A 20,649-nucleotide genomic window follows, 5' to 3' on the forward strand; every position below is an offset into this window, starting at 1 on the left:
AACATTGAAATACAATTACATTAACGGAAAAGCACAGAACATGAGCATAACACGTTGTCCCTGAAGAGACCACTAGAAAAAACTTAGACATCACCAAACATAACTAAACTAGCTAAGGAGCTCAAGGGGATGGGAAAGCAGCACCAAGACCACTTGCACCTCCGCCGCCGCTGCCGCCACCACCTAGGCCACATATACCTGTATAACCACCTATTCCAGCTGCACCCCCGATTCCACCAAATTTCCCTATACCACCAAGGCCACCAAGTAAAGGGATTCCACCAGGCCAAAATACATAAAATAGGCTAAAATATGGTAGGGTAAACTACAAATTTCATAACTCGACTTTAATTCTACTCGTCTTGAATCTCTTGATCATTAAACTTTGAAAAGAATTTGAGTGTCTCATAGTTTGCTTTTCAAAAACAACAGTTTTTCAGTGTGTTCATATAATATCATATATATTCAACCTACTTACATGCTTCATGAAATACCGTAAAAGGAGAATAATAGTTAAACCTTTTTAATGAAAGGAGACGATGGGAAAATATGATCAATAGAACACTTGAAAATAAAGAAATATTTATATAAATAAGAAAATCAATCAATCAATAGATATATAACACGCCATGAACTAAACTACCATAAGTTTCCAGAATTGTTGCAAAGTTGTAATGTGAAGCACTGCACGATTCTGGAATTATCATTGGCCCTGTTCAGTTCTGTAACCTGGAAAAATCAGGATGTGTACTCAAAAGGCTGCGGGACCTGAGGCTCGTCATTAAGCGCCATAGCCGATGATCGACCTGCAGCTGGGGATGCCGCCGATGCAGGTGCATCTGTTAGAGAGAGCACCTCTGGTTCGTTAGGACACAGGTCTTTAAGGAGAACAAACCCAGATGGTGCCGGCTTCATAGGCACATATCGGCTGTCTTCTAAAAACTCGATGAACTTCTCCTGAGCAGGAACTACTCTGGCTGGATTGGTCAAAATCTCAAATGTCGGTTCCGGCTCCGGCTCAGGTTCTACTTTCTTCTCTGGAAGGCTATCAACCTGCGCTCAACATAAAGCATCAATGAAAGGTTAGTAAATATTTTGATCGATCATCTACTCAGCAAATCTCAAACAATCAATGAAAATCTTTGTTCCGATTCTTAATTTTTCTATAAATAACTGTATCCGGCAACCATATCCAACGCATATCAAAATATAGATATGAAAATATGATCCTCCATAGACCATGCAAATACATTAGAAAACTTGGAAAATAAGTGAATATAACTGTGCCGGATGTAACACTCGCATCCAAGTAACATAGATTAAAACAAAGTATTCGAAGAGAAATTATGTCTCTTGATTTTAGAGTTCAACTGAATTTTAGTCCCAATCCCAGCGTAACACAAATGAGTTACTGAAATAATGCTCACTGCTCACTCCACTAAGCCCCCAAAAGTCTTGAATTCTAAAATCTAAACCTATTCTTAGACTCTTCATTTTTTTAAGACAAGTATTTTGATAAAAATAGGAAGATATGATCTTCCAAAAACGCTTCAAAATACATAAAAAGAAAAACAAAAAATTGAAAATACCAGTGTTGGACACATATATTCAACACATCTGAATCAAATTAAACATAGATCTATACAATAAAAGAGAAGATTTAAACATTGTTCAAAAGGATAACTTGATGAATTTTACCTGCATAGCTTCCCCATCCTTCTCACTAGATGATTTGCCTTTTCCAGTATTCGGAGCAGCAGATGATCTCTCAGCATTAGCCTTTTGTTCTGCCTCTTTCTTAGCCCTAGCTTTAGCCTTTGCTGAAGTTGACAGGACAGCAGTTGGGAGTTTAACAGCTGACGTAGTGGTGGGTGCAGTAGTTGGCTTTGGATACTCAAAAAGCAAAGGTTTTGCATGGGATAATAACTCAAATTTCGGAACCTTCAGGTCGTAGTTCAGTCCGATAAAAGCTGTGGGTGAGAACGATAAACTCACAAAATAGATTAGGGGATACCAGTACCAAAATTGGCTAAAAACCGCAAGACCGACAATGGCAGTGACTTTGTCGTGCTTTGTCTTAGAAAGCAATTTTATGGTCACATTCCTCCCACCAGCATCAAGGATCCCAGAGGCCAAGATTGCTCCCATCTTGCTCATTGTATCCTCATGCTTATCACGTATTATCTTCTCCAATTGTCGCCTAGATTAAGGAGTTAAAAAAAAAGGGTTAGCTAAATAAAGCAATATATATGTACAACAATTAAACATGCAAAGGAAAGGAAGAAAAAGGACCTGAATGTTCCAACACGTGAATCACAGGCTTCATTGATCTGGACCATGACCATAGCCATCGCAATGAGGGCACCTTGACGAACAAAATCAACAGCATCCGATATTAAGGGTTCTAGCAATGATACGGCTTCACTCAATCCTGTGCCAGCACATGAAATGCCCACTGCAAGTGCCGCACCATATCGAACATGTGGGTTGTAAGACTCAGACAGTAAAGAGACAATTCGAGGAGTCTGCAGTGTTGACCAGACAAAATTGTGAGATCTTCAGAAATTCATAAGCCCGATGACAGATCCAAAGATAAATTATAGTTAGAAAAATTATGGGTAAAAAGGTGCATCAAACATTAATAACATCCCACTGACAGATGAAGGAAAACAGCACCTACCTGTGATGGCTCTGAATATAGAACAAACCCCAGCGCTAAAACAGCAGTTCTTCTAACATCATCACTCACATCCGATACAGCAAAGTGCAGGAGCTGACGAATAGCCTTGTTGTTTGCAGTCCCCCTATAGGCCAATGCTAATGCATACATGCCACCATAGCGTAGTATAGGATCTTGATGCCGAGTCATCTGCTCAATTAATGTATCTGCTTCCTCTTCACTTCCATAAACTGTAAGAGCTATCCCTAAAGCTAAACCCCTGAAACCAAAAGGCAAAAACATGCGGAGTAAAGAACACTACCAGGATAAAGCCTGGTCTAATACCAAGATATGAAACTTTACCTGATAATTTTCTCATGCTGTGTCTCATGTGCGTAAGCAAGCATCTCGCTTGCCTTCTCACTTGCAGTTCCAACCATAAGCAATCCCATACTGATGCCAGCAGCTTCACCGGCAACAGCACTGTCAGTATAAAGCACAGTTTTGACCTCATCATAGATTTCTTCATCAGCAGTTCCTAGCGCTGCCAAACCAAGACCTAAGCATGCCCCATGTTGGATAACCTGAAGAAAAGGTATCCAGTAATTTATTTCAAATAAAGTAGATGCTATTTTATCAAACAATATACGACAAATCCTCACAAATGGCATAGAGGTAAGAAATTACAAGCTGATGAGCATGTTTTCTTGTGAGTAGATATAAAGTCAGTATCTCTCATTACTTCAAGGCCTATTCGTTGGGGGAAAATGAAGCTATTGTAGGGCAAGAAAGTCAATATACCTCAACATTAGTGTTGCGTAGGCTGTCTCGAAGGAATTGCTTAATGCCTTCACCATGGTTGGCATGAATGAGACCCAACGCATACAGTGCACCACCTTCAGAGTATGGACTCCCACCACCACCACCACCTTGGGGAAGGTATGGAGCCATCAAAGACCTCCCCTGCTGCAGATGTCCTCTGTGGATAACACCAAGCCCAGCTGTTGCACTGAATTTGGCCCAATTTGTGGCTCTACTCAGCCAATCCTGATGATCACAACAGTAATAGTAAGTATACAGTCCAAAAGAGTGAAAAGGAAACAGTAAGATAATTATTTTACCAGATTGTCCCTCAGGAACGTATCAACTGTTGTTCCAGCATGCATTATAGCATTTGCATAGATTGTAGCACTGTGGCAAACACTATTTCTCATTTCAACAGACTGCTTTATAGCCTTCAAAATTAATAGATCCGATCTAAGATGAACAGAAACCAGTTAATACCTTGTATATACAATAAAGAAACACAATAAGAATTTATTTCCACCAAAAGATGGTATAAAAGGAATCAATGCCTCACTTGTTATGACTGTACAAGAACTGTAGGGTCAACTGTATTGACATCTCTCCAGACAAAATTCCTTTTATTTTTTTCAGCCTCTCAGCATACATAACTTCTTTAGGATCAACCGCAGGCACATCTGTTGGTGAAGCAGAAGAACCATCTATCATCTGAACATCCTCTGGAGCATTAGAATTTTCATTTTGAACAGGAGCAGGGTCGCTGGATTCTGGCTGTACTGATTCAGAAGGCTGAGATTTGGGAGCAGGAAGCCGATCTCTTACATTTAAGAGAAATGCCTGATGCTCATTCTCCACAAGATCAAATGCAACTTGAAAAGCCAAAAGAGCATCCTCTTTATGTTCAGAATGGAGAAGTTTCTCCAATATTTTTGCAACACCTTCAGGTTCATCCAAGAACATGAGACACTGAGAAGTGCTCAAATAATCAGGTGAAGGCAGTTTTTGGTACAATTTAACAAGAAGCTGAAGCACCTGCATGAACCAAAGAATAACTGGCCAACATGATGAATCTGGCAGAATTTACAAGGTTGTAGGAAATTTCCAAGAAAAGGGTAAATAATAAATGAATACAAACTGATCTAATAAAAGAATGTCAAAAAAACTAGTAGCAAAAGATTTAATACAAAGTACATATCTTTTATGAACTACTGATATAACATCCTTACTTCTCGGCGATATTCTCGGCGATATATAAATGAATGAGAGACGTGAGTAGAATATGCTAAAGTTGCATGAACATTATCGCTCCTCGTTATTGCTTCCTCAAGTTTATCAAGTCTTCGGCACTCGATTGCAATTCCCATCGCTTGTTGGTATTTTCCATCAACAATACAACTAAATTAAAGAAGAGTAAGATAAATAGACAAAATCCAAATATTTTCATCATGTATGAAAAAAGCTCTATTACTTGTCGAGCATTCTCTCCACAATCGCCTCCAACCTATGGTCAATCTCTGCTGCTTTATCACTAGACTCTGCTGCCTTTGACCGAACACTAGTGTACTCATCTATTGCCTTGGCTGAAATTAAGAGCAGATGGAGTCAAGAGCATCGAATATCAAATTTAAAACATGAAATATAATATATTCAACTATAAGTGAAAACATAGGCTTCTCTGAAACCCTCATTAGCAGCAAAATACAACCAAAGGCAACATTGTAATGAATTTCAATTGATCAAACAGTCATTAAATGAATAGAAGTTGCTACCAAGGAGAGTATGAACATAATCAGATTCCTCAGAAATATCGAAAAGGGGGCCCGCTCCAAGAGCATAAGACAACGAATCATTGAGCTCCCCCAAATAATAAAAGACCTGAGTGTAAAAACAACGTAGCCCAAATAAGTAAAATGTCAAAAAAGTCAAATTTGCATTAAAAAAATGAAAGCAGAGAGTGGACATCTACTTCTATTACTTCTCAATTAAAAATTGTAAATGCAGTCAAACTAAAGTTTACTGCATGACAGCAGGCACCATCTTAACATGATAAATGTATCTAATGAAAATTATAATATTAACATTAGTTTATATATATATATATACAGAGTATATTAACCTTTCTTTTTTGTTTAGTCTCTAAAAGGTGGACTACTCTTTTGGATCATTAAAATTTGATAATTAGAACTGTTGTTAAGAAAACATGACCAAAAAAGTAAGAGATGCACAGATGAAGATCATGGAGTTCAGATTTTTGTTTTTCCATTTTTTAAAAGAAATCGTCCTTCCAAGTTCCAAAGCATGTGCTAGTTATACACATTCAATAACTAAGATGCACATTAATACATATACAAACTGTGATGGACGAGGGGAGAACCTTTGAGACAAGCAAAGCAGCAAGTTGTCTCTGATGCTGACCAAATTCTTCATCTTCATATAAGCTCTCTCTATAAATCACAAGCATAATATCATTATTCACATAACTCATTTAGCGCACTTCTTTTTTAACAAAATTACTACCATTTCAGGCCAGATAACTTATACGACTATCTAAGAGTGGAAGAAATAGTGCCAGATAAAATTTAAAATAAGCTGGTTTTGTTCAAAAATCAGAGACAACTTGCACTATTTCATCTTATTTTAAATTACCACCCTTTCTTCCCCCAGTCCAAAACAGATATAAGAAATTTTCCAAGTGAACATTGACTTTAATTTAGCATAAGTTCAAAAATCATGGCCACCATTGTTTGTATTCTCCAAAAATGTATAACTAAGTGAAAAAGCATTACCTACATTGCAAAATAATTGCTTTTTTTTGTGTGTGAATAACAAAATAATTGCTGCAAATGCTTCCTAGTTCCTAATTATGAAATGCAAAAATACAAAGCATAGAGCTTGTGTAAAACAATCAATAATCACATAGAGGACTTGCTACAATTTAGGTGAATCACAAATTTCCCGATTGCCTCCTAAAATCTAAGAAAAAAATCAAAACCATTGGAAATCTCTGAAATTCCAAATTTTACGCACTTAAACTATGAATTCAAACCACATTCTCAATCTTTCCCACGGTAGCTAAACAAAACATCAGGAAAAAGAGGCTTTCTACACTTCGTTTCCTTCAATTTTCCCACCCACCAATCAGTTCAAAACAACCAAAACCTAACAGACAGAAGGAAAGAAAATATCACAAAAGGACCACCACAATAAAGAATAAGGCTTACATAATAGGAACACTTGTAGAGATCTCTGGCCAAAATTGATCAACGAAGCTAATAAGATTAGTGAGAGCATGGAACTTCAACTGGGGATGGCTCTCATTAAGCATCGCTAGTAACCCTCCAGCGGAGCTAACCGTCGTCGCCGCTGCCGTCGCCATTCTCCAAAATCAAAGACACTAACGTTCTATAATTTGTGGAGATTCGTCGGTAAAAGAAGAAAATGAAAGGAATTGGGTATTTTCGTCTGAAAAAAAGAGAACCTTCGACGATCCGTAAAAGCGCTCAACAGAAAAGGGACGACGTAGAAAGAAAATTATTTCCGATGCAAAATAATTGAAAAGTATCAGAATAATAAATTATATCTATAAGGATTTTTCTTTTTTAAAAGTAAAATAAAAAATCAATCTCTAACATTTATCTTTTCAAATTTTTATCCAAATATTTGGTGAAATAAGATAACAACTATTTTTATTTTTTTTAATCTTTGATATTCAAACTATTATAGACTATTCTAGGTCGAACTTTACAAATATTCATTGTTCATAAACGTCAGGACTTATAACCTTACTTAAAGAATTTAGTTTTTTATTTATGTTACCATTAATATCACTTGATGAATTCTTTTATTTTTAATTATAACAATAAACTCTAATTTTTGTTTCAACTATACAATTAGATTATTAAATCGTTAACTATATAGTACATGATTGACGGCTACTGACATATATACTATATCCGTCATTTAATATGTCTATTTCAATACTAAAAACGAATCAAAATGTCATTTTGTTGGAATAATATATATAACAAACTATAATTGAGATTAATTTTAAATTTTTTTAATAACTCAAGGACTAAACCCCGATTATCCATTATATATTTCGTGTCCCCAACTATTCTCCGCCCCCAAGCGGAAGTTTTACCTTGACGGAATTGAAATATATTATCTGATGTACATAAAGGTTAGAGTTTAACCAATCTTAAGCTGATTAATAATTGAAAATAAACCTAAGATGCATTATGGCTAAGATTTCACTGATATTCAAATTAAATATATATTTGAACTTATGATTATTGAAATATCATAATTGTCTATTTAAGATTCAAAGCGTAGAGTTGAAGATAATTTAGATTATTTTAATTTCTAATATATATTTAAAGGATCTAGAAATTAAATTATTCGAAATATATGCATTAATAATTGAATCTTCCATCACTTTACCAAATAATACAAAAAGCATCACTTTACCAAATAATACAAAAAGAATACTATTAGATTAGTCGTAAATCAATAAATCGAATAACAAATGTAAACTATTGGGCATCCACTCAAGACACAAAATCAACTTCAGTTCAATCCTAGAATGTTTAATACAAGAATCGATTAAATAGGAGCATTGATATCATACGTTAATCTAATCTAGAAAAAAATCGAACAAAAATTATCACATTGATTGATCGATGTCTGCATGCAAATATGTGATTGGGGACTTTGAAAACGATCAATAAATTCAATTCAACTAACCAACTCAACCATATATTATGCTTTCATTTAATAGATTAGTTTTTGTAGCACGGAACAAAGTTGCAGGCAGAAGTTTGAAATGCAATGTAGACATGAGAGAGAACACAAGATTCTTCCAAAACATTACCACCAACAAAAGCATACCCCACCACTACCTGAAATAAATACCTCAACCATCTTTCAAATATTATTCAAATATTAAATACAACTTTATTATTAGAACTCGAATATCAACAACTTTTTTAAGTTGATGAAAATTGTCATCAAAATTCCTTTGTCCCACACAAAGACAAAGGAAAACTTGAAAAAAAAAACCAAAACCTACCTGTGAAGATCATAAGAGAAGATACAGGAAAAGATAATGAGAAGGAAAAGGAACCATCTTTATTCCAAAATACAGTACAAAAGATAAGAAATTATGTACCAAATTAACTGACCCTGCAAGTTCTAAAATTTTCTAAACCCTAGCCTTCATTCCCTTCCCTTCTTCCTAGATGATCTGTTAGACAAAGGACTTTGATTTTTAATGTTTGTGTAATTCATTACCTCTGTCATGTTACAGACCATTAGTCTACATGTTTTTTTTAAGTCCTAATTCTTTCTTTACAAGTGAATTAATGGAGATGGAAAATGGAAATTAACACCATCACCTTTACAGCTAAAAGACTAATTCCTGTTAGTTGAAAGAAGCCTAACTTTGAAATCATGTGAGAATTGGCTGGAAATCAAGTCCTATGCAACAATGATGTCATCTACAAGTTTAATTTCTCCCATTCATAACATCCTGGGAGTGGCATGTCTTTCACGGGATCAAAGTTGTCTCTGCAAATAAACCCACATCTTTCATCAGATCTTAACAGTATTAACAAAGAGGTACAAAGAAATGTGGAGTTTACTTCTCAATGAACTGTCTTTGTTGCTCTTCTTCTGCAATTGAAAAGAACTCATCCATTTCATGTGCCGTCGGGAGATGTCCGCGCATTGAATTATGTGCTCTCTGGCTAGCCTCTGTTGAGATGGTAGGCCTAGAAGAAGAAGAACCAGGGGTTCTTATAATCTCTGGGTCCCTTATCAAGTTGCAAGGAGTTGATTCCCTAGTGCCCCTGCACAGAAACTATGGCTATTAGTTAATGAAAAGTTTGCAACTCAAACTTGTGCGTGATACATATGCTTAAGGGCCACGTTCATTTTTAAAATTGTAGGCACCATAGAACGATAACTGAATCTAGAGGCAAACACTCAATCAAAGGAAGCAGGAAAAAAAATAAAACTGGCTTTACTTCTAACAACCAAAGCAACGTTGAATGGAAAAACAGACCTACGTCACTGGGACGCTTTATTTTTCTTGAAATACCTGTCTGACACACTGGTATCGAATATGACCTCCAAGTATCCTCCAAATACATGGAAAAACTAGTAAAAATCTGACCATACTCATTTCAGACACACCAGTATCCAGCACTAATACCCAATCGGAGTATACACATTTAATTGTCATATTTAAAATATTAGGTGAGTATATATAGATTTTGATATGTTAATAAATTATCTCTTGTATAGGAATTGGTTTGGTTTCGTTTGATTTGCCTCTCATTTATGCTTCATTCCCTTTTCTCATGATAAGTCTAGGCAACACATACGATGATGAAATTGGAACTTTCTATATATTGTTACAATATAAGTTGGTACTAGAGTTTCATTGGCCTTAAAGCAAACCTACATCATCAATCTTTTATAAGAAACATATAAATCCAAAGGAAATAATATATAAACTCAAATAAAATTGCAAGGAACTTATATTAGATAACATGATGACAACGATGATAATAATAACAATGATGCAAGGCCATTTTTAAGTAGGGATGCTATGGAGCACCACGATCTCAACTGTGAGCCCTGGTCCAAACCCAAATAGGACTCCCCACTCGAGCACTTCACCTGTGGTCCGGACCGCATCTTTTTTTGATTTCTTTCTCATCTCATTCATAATGAACAGCACGCAGGCACTTGACATGTTGCCGTATTCTGAAAGAATGTGGCTTGAAGCTTTTCGGGTTTAAGGGCTAACTTGGCTTCCACTTTGTCCAATATCGCTGGACCACCTTGGTAAGCTATCCAAAAAAGAGAGTTCCAATCGGTGATTCACAATGGTTGAACTGCCTCAACTAGGTTCTTCTCAATGTTCTTAGAAATAAGCCCTGGAACATCCTTGAGGAGATGAAACGTAAGCCCGACTTCACGAAGGTGGCCATCGATGGCACCATCACTGTCTGGCAAGATCGTTTGAGCTGCTGAAACAAGTTCAAACAAAGGCTTCTCTATTTGAAGCACTGGGTCTGAACCAATTATAACAGCAGCCGCGCCATCACCGAACAATGCTTGGCCAACAAGACTATCTAGGTGAGTGTCGGTAGGTCCACGAAAGGTGCGGCAGTGATCTCCGAGCAAACAAGAGCACCTTTGTTGTTCTCAGCCAAGTCCTTGGCCACCCGCAACACCGTGCCGCCTGCGAAGCAACCTTGTTGGTACATCGTGAGGCGCTTAACGGAAGGGCGGAGACCCAAAAGCTTGGTGAGCTGGTAGTACGTGTCTTTCTTGATATGGTAGAAATTTCATACAAAGTTTCCAACATCAACTAATAATAACATTCAAAATCAGAATGAAAGAAATGAAAGACTAAAAAGTATATATATATATATATATATATATATATATATATTTCATCCAAAAAGTGATAATTTTAGAATAAACATTATTCCTCTACCAATTTTCTTCAAAAATCATTAACAAGTCTTTTGATAATAAATTTTGTTAAAATAATTAATCAATTTATATATAAAAAAGAGAAAAAAACCTCAGTGACAAAAAATGCCTTATAATATACGATTTTAACCAACTTTTTTTGGATTTGCTAAAATGACCAACTAAATCGCAATGCGATCGATAATTCGCAACGCGATCTCCGGTATCGCAAATCAGTTTCCAGATTCGCAACGCGATTCTGACTATCGCATTGCGATTTCCCAAATTCGTGTTGTGATTTTCCTAATTCGCATTGCGATTTTCCTAATTCGCATTGCGATTTACGTATTCGCGTTGCGATTTTCATAATTCGCAATGCGAATACGTAAATCGCAATGCAAATTAGGAAAATCGCAAACGTAAATCGCAATGCGAATCTGACTATCACAATGCGATTTACATAGCGCCATTCGTATTAACGCGTATTTTTTTTCAAATTCCAAACACGAATTTCTTAATATATCGGAAACTGAACCGTCCACAGTAATCGCAACTCATAACCTCAAACCTAAAATCACAACACTCAATCCCATCTCCATCTCATAACCTCAAACCTAAAATCGCAACTCATAACCTCATAACCTCAAACCTAAAATCCCCATCTCCGAAGATTTCTGTCCCCATCGCCTGCGAAATCCCTCACAACCATTCACGGTCAGAAATCCCTCACAATCATTCAGAAATGGAAAATCAACCTCCGAGGGTTAGTTTTTTTAATTATTTTTATTTTGAATTTTTTGCATTATTTTAGGTTTTTCATATTGAAATTGATGATAAGTTTACTGGTAATTTCAATAATAGATTAACCATTTCACTTAGATTTCTTATTAAATTCATTCGATTGCTGCCAATACTGCTAAACTGTGTAGTCTTTAACCCTGTGAAGGTAGTATTTGTCTTTGTTTTGTCTTTTGGTTGAAGTAATGCAGAAGAAGAATAGTTTCGAGAATGAAAATCGCAACGCGGAAATGACTATCGTAACGCGAAATGAAAATCGCAACGCGAAACCAAAATCGCATTGCGATTTTCATTTCGCGTTGCGATTTTCATTTCAACCAAAAGACAAAACAGTGTTGCAAATTTTAGTTTCAAGAATAAACTATTATTTATGTTTATTGTTTTTGGTATATCTTCACAGTGTAGTTTTTGGTATATGTAACTTGGTATGTTTATTGTTTTTGTAGAATTTTTTTTCGGCTTCATTGACATTAAGGAATAAAGTTAGCCTAGTCACTACAATTGCTTCGAAGCTTTCACCTGCACAAAGAAAATTGTTTGAGAAAACCTGCTTCGGGCCATGGCTGAGAGTACAACATCTGGGTGGAGATGTTAATTTGACCCATTTGTGGCTTCAGACCATGACTAGCGATCTACCCGACAGTATACAACGTGGTGAGGAAGAGATATGGTTTCATTTTCCACCGGCGTATACTTGTTTTGGGCGGAATGAGTTCTGCTTAATCATTGGTCTACGATTCGGACACGATGATGTAGGCCGGTACACTCGTCATATCACCCGCCCATCATGGTTATCCAGGGTTTTTCCTGATGAGTCAATAGAGAAGCCGAACTTACACGTCGACGACCTGAAGAAATTATTTAATAAGAAAGATGGTTTTACTTGGATGAATGACGTCGATGTTGTCCGAGTATGCCTTCTACTACTTTTGTATGCCGGCTTTTTAGGCAGAGAGGCCAGACAACCTATTCCTCAGGAGCTAATATTATTGGTAGAGGACCTAAATGCATGGAATCTGTTTCCGTGGGGTTCGTATATATGGAAAGCTACCTGGACTAAGTTGTCGTCTGCCTTTGATGACCGCAAAAGTTTGTGTGGCGATGGGTCGAAATACACTTTGTCAGGCTTTGTTTGGGCCTTTAAGGTAAGAATTTCTATATAATGTTTTCAAAATTATAATTAATTATTTAACAATTACTAATGTTTGTTATTATATTGTTTGTAGATTTGGATATTCGAGGCTTTCCCCAGCATGCAGACATATGCATTAAAAACCTCAAATGATATTCCTAGGGCTATTTCGTGGAAGAGGAAACGTCTGTTGGATTGGGAAGACTTAATACCATATGCGACAATAAATAATGTAAGTTAACACAAATACTATCATATATAGACAAGTTATTAATAGTAGGCGTTTAACTTTGTTTGAATTTTTATATTTTTAGGAGGCCAACACTCCATTAATGAGACTGACACCCACAGAGGTTGAGCTTGCCACTGATTGGTGGCAAGCTAGTCAGCGTTTTCTTGATGGCATGAATGATGAGCAACCTCCACTTCCTCTACTTCGAGAGCCATCACCTGATCGACCCGACTATACACCTCTACAACGAGAGCCATCACCTATCCCATCACATCATCGAGCCTCTTCTCCACCATCACCTCATGATAGGCGACCGACAAAGATGCCACGACTTCTATCTCCCTGTTCTCCTCCTCCACCTCCACGGGATGAGTCAAGGGAGTTACGTGATGAGGTCAATGCCTTGCGTGAGGAGATCGGCACTCTACGCGATAACGATGGTGCATGGCGTGTGGAGGTGTCTACTTTACATGGTGAGGTTGCCGCTCTACGTGAGATAGTAGTATCGTTGTAGAATGAGGTTCATACTCTACGCAACGAGGTAAGTTTAAGATTTTCCATATTTAACTTGATGATAAATTTACTCGTAATTTCACTTAGATTAACCATTTCACTTAGATTGCTTAGTAAATTTATTCGGTTGCTGCCAATACTGCTAAACTGTTTATTAACACTGTGAAGTTAGTATTTGTCTTTTGTTTTGTCTTTTGGTTGAAGTAAATTTATTTGGTTGCTGCCAATTCTGCTAAACTGTGTATTCTTTAACACTGTGAAGTTAGTATTTGTCTTTGTTTTGTCTTTTGGTTGAAAGTAAATTTGTTCGGTTGCTGCCAATTCTGCTAAACGGTGTATTCTTTAACACTGTGAAGTTAGTATTTGTCTTTGTTTTGTCTTTTGGTTGAAAGTAAATTTGTTCGTTTGCTGCCAATTCTGCTAAACTGTGTATTCTTTAATACTCTGAAGTTAGTATTTGTCTTTGTTTTGTCTTTTGGTTGAAGTAATGCAATCCATTCAAGTTTCAATTTGCAGAAGAAGAAGAAGTAGTTTATTCTTGAAACTATATTTTAGTAACACTGTTTTGTCTTTTGGTTGAAATAAAAATCGCAACGAGAGAATGAAAATCGCAACGCGAAACGAAAATCGCAACGCGAAACTATAATCGCGTTGCGATTTTTGGTTTCGCGTTGCGATTTTGTCGTTGCGATTTTCATTTCGCGTTGCGATTCTCTCGTTGCGATTTTCGTTTCGCGTTGCGATAGTCATTTTTCACGTTGCGATTTTAAGTTCCAGAAACTATTCTTCTTCTGCAAATTGAAACTTGAATGAATTGTATTACTTCAACCAATAGACAAAGACAAATACTAAGTTGACAGTGTTGCAAGTTTGAAACATATTTGCCTTTGTTATCTGATGCATTTTGTGAACTATGATAGAATAATGACTTGGGTGAATTCAATGCAAGTTTGAAATATATTTGTCTTTGTTTTCACTGTTTAAATATCATGTCTGTTTATTTACTGATATTTGTATTTAATTATTTAGCGGCTCGATAAGGTGGATGCTTTACGTCGGGTTTTTCTTGCACGACAGAGTTCACGCATCATACGGCGTGCACGTGCTATTAAGTCTCCGTACACTCCAATAGTACGAAAACACCGCAAGAAGAAGCCCGACTCGCCTGTCATCCCTCAAGAGTCTACTCCTATCGTTGAAGAGGCCCATATCATTCCTCGAGAGTCCCCTCCCACCGTTCAAGAGGCCACTGTCATTGTAACACCCCCAACCCGTATCCGATCCGTATACGAGTCCGAAGTGTCACATTGACTTTTCAAACATTTATTCGTATAAAACAGTGAGTAATTTAAAAACTTTGATAACATTTAACTTATTCAAAACGTTTACAAAATATATATCAGAGTTCATACAATTTATGTCTTTAGACTACATGCCAACTACACTCTATATACAGTACCTATATTTTCTGATCTGACATTTGGTAAGGAAAACTGACCTGTCTTGCTCCGCATTACTCTTTAATCTTCTCGAAACCTACGTGTGAAACAATCACACGCTAAGTTGAAGACTTAGTGAGGCATAACAACTTATAATGCACTTTATAACATATATCAATATATGCATGTTCTGTTCTATCATGTCATATCAATTCCATGCATTCTTCGTATCATATAAAATCATATCAGATCAATTGCAGTAAATCCATACATACACATAATTCATCATTAACAGTTTATCATGTAATCACATACTTTTATGGTTAACCTTTTCAATCAAACACTATACACACACAACATCATATCATTTCTATAACATTTATCATACCACTAATATATATTTGTTCATATCTTTGGATTAGCCCATGTACACCTGTGAGAACTGTAGATATGTGAGTCTATTGAGGTTGTGCACCACTATGCTGTCATTACAGCTCATATAAATGTCCCGAAGGACCTATCTAGAGGTCATAAAGATCCTCGGTAACTATCCAGAGGTCATAAAGATCCTCAGTAACTGTCCATATGTTCCTTAGAACATAGGTATACTGTCCATATGTCTCGAAAGACATAGGTAAAACTGTCCATATGTTCCGTAGAACATAGGTAAACCCTTGACTCTTGGCATGCCAACTATACCCCTAGCTCTCAAGACACATAATATGAGCATTTTCTTTTATACTTATCATTTCACATAAACTTGTAATTCACTTTCACATATCACGTATCACATAGCTTCTTTTCATATTATCACATAGTCACATAGTTCACTTACACGTAGATCATTTCCATATAATTCACATGTCACATATATTATGTTTTCATATAATTTCTATCATTTCTCACCCAATCACATTTATTCATGTAAGCATACTTATCATATCTTGTTTACATAAGATCATATACTTCATATAACACAAGAAACACCTATAACACCTTCACGTAGCTTATAGTCATAGGTCTTATCTCATAACATATACTTGTTTTCACATATATATTTCATATCATTTCTTATACCCTCACATAATTCATTTAACATACATAACATATCATGTAACATTATAATAGAAATACCTATAAGTCATATCACTTAGAGCACATATACTTATAGTCACATTGCTTATATCTTAATCTTATGCCTTCTCTTAGACATATATATATATTCACATGTTCAGGTAATCCACCATTTCATCACATAATTATGTATTCATATAACTCATTTCATTTCATATCTATCTATATATATATATTCTCAAGATTTATCCTAATATAAATCATATAGCACTCTTATAATTCATATTCATATTCATCTATGTCAGACTTATAAACACATCTCACTTCTATTATTTCTTTATATATATAATCTAATCTGTTTACTTAATTCAATTTCATATAACTCTTATAATCTTCTCATATAGCTTCATAAATTTCTATCATACAACCCATGTGTTATAGTTTTATTTAAACATATGAATCTTTCCCATCTAGCTTATCTTATATGCTCATATTATCATTTATGTTCAAATCTCCTAGTTAGTGTACTATTCTCACATTATCCTATAGATCAATATTATCTAGCTTATTTCACTTATCATTTAATAATATAATTATATTTTACTATGATCACATAGTTTATATTTCATATAATTCATAACCTTTCTTATGTAATCACTTATACTTTATCACCTAACACATAGAAGAACAGATCAATCCATATAATCAAGCATACATACATGCATATTCAACTCATGCCTTTAATCATGAATTCATGTGTAACACTTCAGGAAATAGACTCATCGCAAGTCTTATTCCCATCGCACATCATATACTATTGAATATGCACTCACCTGGCCTCACTAGTCAAATTCCAATCTCTTATCTTTCCCCTTGATCGATCTTACTTGTCAATGATTCCGGAACTGCTTTACGCGCAGAATCTACATAAATGTACATTTTGAGGCAATCATTAGATACTTACATCTTTTAATTAGATACTAGCAACTTAAACGAACTTATTAAACTAATATTCCCATTTTTCCTTTAGGGGGAATCGGTTCCCTACTATGGGGGTATCGATTCCCTAATGACATTCTGGAAATGTTGTTCGTTTGAAGAGGTATCGGTTCCCTTTGAATGGGTACCGATTCCCCTTGCCCAGAAATCATATTTCAGCCCGAAAATTACTTCATTTTCTCTCAAACACTTCATATATCATCCCCTTTTTCATTCTTAACTCTAGTACACATACTTAAACCAATCTATATTCATTTATTTCATCTTAAACCTCAAAATCCTATCTTCCATATGAGATTCAAAAATCATACCAAATTTTCAATGTGTTCTAATTCCAATTCTAACACTTCATACTTCTTAATTAGATTGATGACAAGTCAAATTCATCCATAAAACTTCAACAACCATACCATATCAAAATTTCATCTTAAAACTCATATTGCAAATTCCTTTATAATTCCTTTATCTTATTGTTTAAATCCCATATAAGCTTTCCTTAAGCTTATTTAATACCCAAAGAATCAAAACTAAGCTTAAAACTCAAGAATTAACCAACTGAAATTAAACTTACCTTTGCATTGCTCTCCCACGTATGAAGAAGAAGAAAGGAGAAGAGAACTCTGGATGTTTCTCAATTTCCCACGTTTATATTACCTTAAAAAGAAATATAAAAATCTTTCTGGTCAAATGACCATTTAATCCTTAATTTCCTTTAATAATTACTAATTAACCTTCATCATATACATCAAATAATCATTGAACTATTTCATTCTTATACTTTAGTCACCAAATTCTGAAACTTTACAATTTGGTCACTAACCCGGTATTGCGGATGTTACAAATCTCCCCTCCTTTTAAGAAAATTCACCCTCGAATTTTCACTGCACATTATCTTCTAATGTTCTTATGTTGCTTCCCTGACTTATTCTTTCTTGTCATCATCAGAAACTTACTTTTCAATCCTTAAGTTTTCCGACTATCTTTTTCGTTTATACATTCATCCTCTGTTGCTTATCATATAAACAATAACCAGTAATACCAATCCATTGTTGTATTTTCTCTTATTCGATTATGCATCTTTCATTTGACCTTTCTAAAATTCAATATAATGTCACTCATCACGTTGACAGTAACATTCATCTCTATATCATAAATCCATCTATTTCTTCATAACTCTCTAATTACCTTATAACCATACCAAACTTGTATTTCGTCATCATTTGACCAAAACACAACTCTAAATCTTCTTCAATGTGATTAAACATATACTTTAAAGAGTCAAACAATATTTTCACATCACCTTGCACACTTGTCTTATTTCTATATCAAAATTGTCCTCTGTACTTCCATATTTATCGTATCTGATCCTTTAAATCAATCCCTTTCATTTCTTTATTCCTTCTTCCTTATACATAAATCATATATTTCCTTTCATGTTCCCATACTCTTGTCTTATCACTTATACTCATCTTTATGTACCAATCTTCATTGCATCTTCATTACTCTGATAACCCATTTCTTATACATAACTTCATTCTTTATCATTTCTTATACTTGTATTTTCCTTCCTGAAGGTTCCATGCAAATACTTATCTCAGTGTCTTCATCATAGCTATCTGCTCAGAACATACAACTATATTCAAATTCACATCATAATCAATTAACTCCACTTTATCTTTCCTCCAATCTTATAACTCTAGCACCTTTACTCTGACAACTAAATAATAAATTTTGTTCAATCTAGGGCACAAACCCTATTATACCAATCATATACATCCTTTCCAATCTAAATTATCTCAACATTCGCTTACTCAACTTATCAATTTCACCTCTATTTCATACATCCTAAAATTTCTTTTACTCAAACTCAACATTCTGACTTCCTGTGTCCTATAATCTGATCATCGATATACACATTCTCAAACTCTTCTTATCCATCCTCAGCTTTACTTAAATATACAAATTCTTACTTCCTTTTCCTTTACTATACCACATTACTATGATCCAAATATGCAACTATATCCAGATCCATTGCAGATCTGGTTATCATATCCTGACAATATCTTATAATCTTATAATTCCAGTACATTTTTATCATATACTCTAGTTAGCCAATGCTAACTCTTTCCATCTTAACTGCAAACCCTTATCATAACCATACTCTTGTTTATGTGCAATACTATCACTTCATTTCAAACTCATAAGCTCTGACTTTATACATCTTATACACTTGTCACTGATGCACTTATCCTTGAGTTCTTCTATACGTACTCATCACGTCCTTAGATCTTTTTAACCTTCTTATGGTGACACCTGTTCACCATATTCTATCTTATCCACATAATAACAAAACTACTCTATATCGTTTTTCCGATTCCAAACGATGAAAACTTTCTATCATTATTCAGATATGATTTCAGCTTTCTAAAATCAACTTTTGATCTTACTAGGCATTTCCTGAGGTGTCCGCTCATCATCCTGCCTGGCCAGGGCAGGTGAATAGCTATCACAATCAGGAATATCACCTTTCACTTACTTCGAAATTATCACGATCGGATTTCTACTGTATTAAATTATTCTTATTCTATTAACAAGACAACATACTCCTTGCACTATCAGATCAAAAAATTTTCAATATAGGTTGGCATGTACACCTTTTATGACACTTTGGACTTCGGTTTATGCCGAGAATCGACTAAACCATAGCCCTGATACCATTAAATGTAACACCCCCAACTCGTATCCGATCCGGATACGAGTCTGAAGTGTCACATTGACTTTTCAAACATTTATTCGTATAAAACAGTGAGTAATTTAAAAACTTTGATAACATTTAACTTATTCAAAACGTTTACAAAATAAATATCAGAGTTCATACAATTTATGTCTTTAGACAACATGCCAACTACACTCTATATACAGTACCTATATTTTCTGATCTGACATTTGGTAAGGAAAACTGACATGTCTTGCTCCACATTACTCTTTACTCTTCTCGAAACCTACGTGTGAAACAATCACACGCTAAGTCGAAGACTTAGTGAGGCATAACAACTTATAATGCACTTTATAACATATATCAATATATGCATGTTCTGTTCTATCATGTCATATCAATTACATGCATTCTTCGTATCATATAAAATCATATCAGATCAATTGCAGTAAATCCATACATACACATAATTCATCATTAACAGTTTATCATGTAATTACATACTTTTATGGTTAACCTTTTCAATCAAACACTATACACACACAATATCATATCATTTCTATAACATTTATCATACCACTAACATATATTTGTTCATATCTTTGGATTAGCCCATGTACACCTGTGAGAACTGTAGATATGTGAGTCTATTGAGGTTGTGCACCACTATGCTGTCATCACAGCTCATATAAATGTCCCGAATGACCTATCCAGAGGTCATAAAGATCCTCGGTAACTATCCAGAGGTCATAAAGATACTCGGTAACTGTCCATATGTTCCTTAGAACATAGGTATAC

General features: G+C 35.1%; 1 protein-coding gene and 1 pseudogene across 1 annotated transcript; both read right to left on the bottom strand.

Annotated features, from left to right (window-relative positions):
• Positions 1-551: 551 nt before the first annotated feature.
• LOC120198337 (26S proteasome non-ATPase regulatory subunit 1 homolog A-like) lies at positions 552-6,993 on the bottom strand. The gene is made up of 13 exons (XM_039199674.1): positions 6,685-6,993; positions 5,838-5,907; positions 5,233-5,338; positions 4,932-5,043; positions 4,690-4,858; positions 4,020-4,495; positions 3,781-3,916; positions 3,461-3,706; positions 3,023-3,243; positions 2,681-2,939; positions 2,293-2,525; positions 1,699-2,200; positions 552-1,053 (listed from the first exon to the last, which is right to left on the bottom strand). Exons 1-13 carry the CDS (start codon positions 6,837-6,839, stop codon positions 739-741), a joined length of 3,000 nt encoding a protein of 999 aa, XP_039055605.1. The 5' UTR covers positions 6,840-6,993; the 3' UTR covers positions 552-738.
• Positions 6,994-10,038: 3,045 nt separating this feature from the next.
• LOC120198290 lies at positions 10,039-10,784 on the bottom strand (annotated as a pseudogene).
• Between the last annotated feature and the right edge of the window lie 9,865 nt (positions 10,785-20,649).

Source organism: Hibiscus syriacus, unplaced genomic scaffold, assembly GCF_006381635.1.
Source record: "Hibiscus syriacus cultivar Baekdansim isolate YM2019G1 unplaced genomic scaffold, ASM638163v2 tig00117056_pilon, whole genome shotgun sequence".
In the NCBI taxonomy this organism is placed as follows: Eukaryota; Viridiplantae; Streptophyta; class Magnoliopsida; order Malvales; family Malvaceae; genus Hibiscus; species Hibiscus syriacus.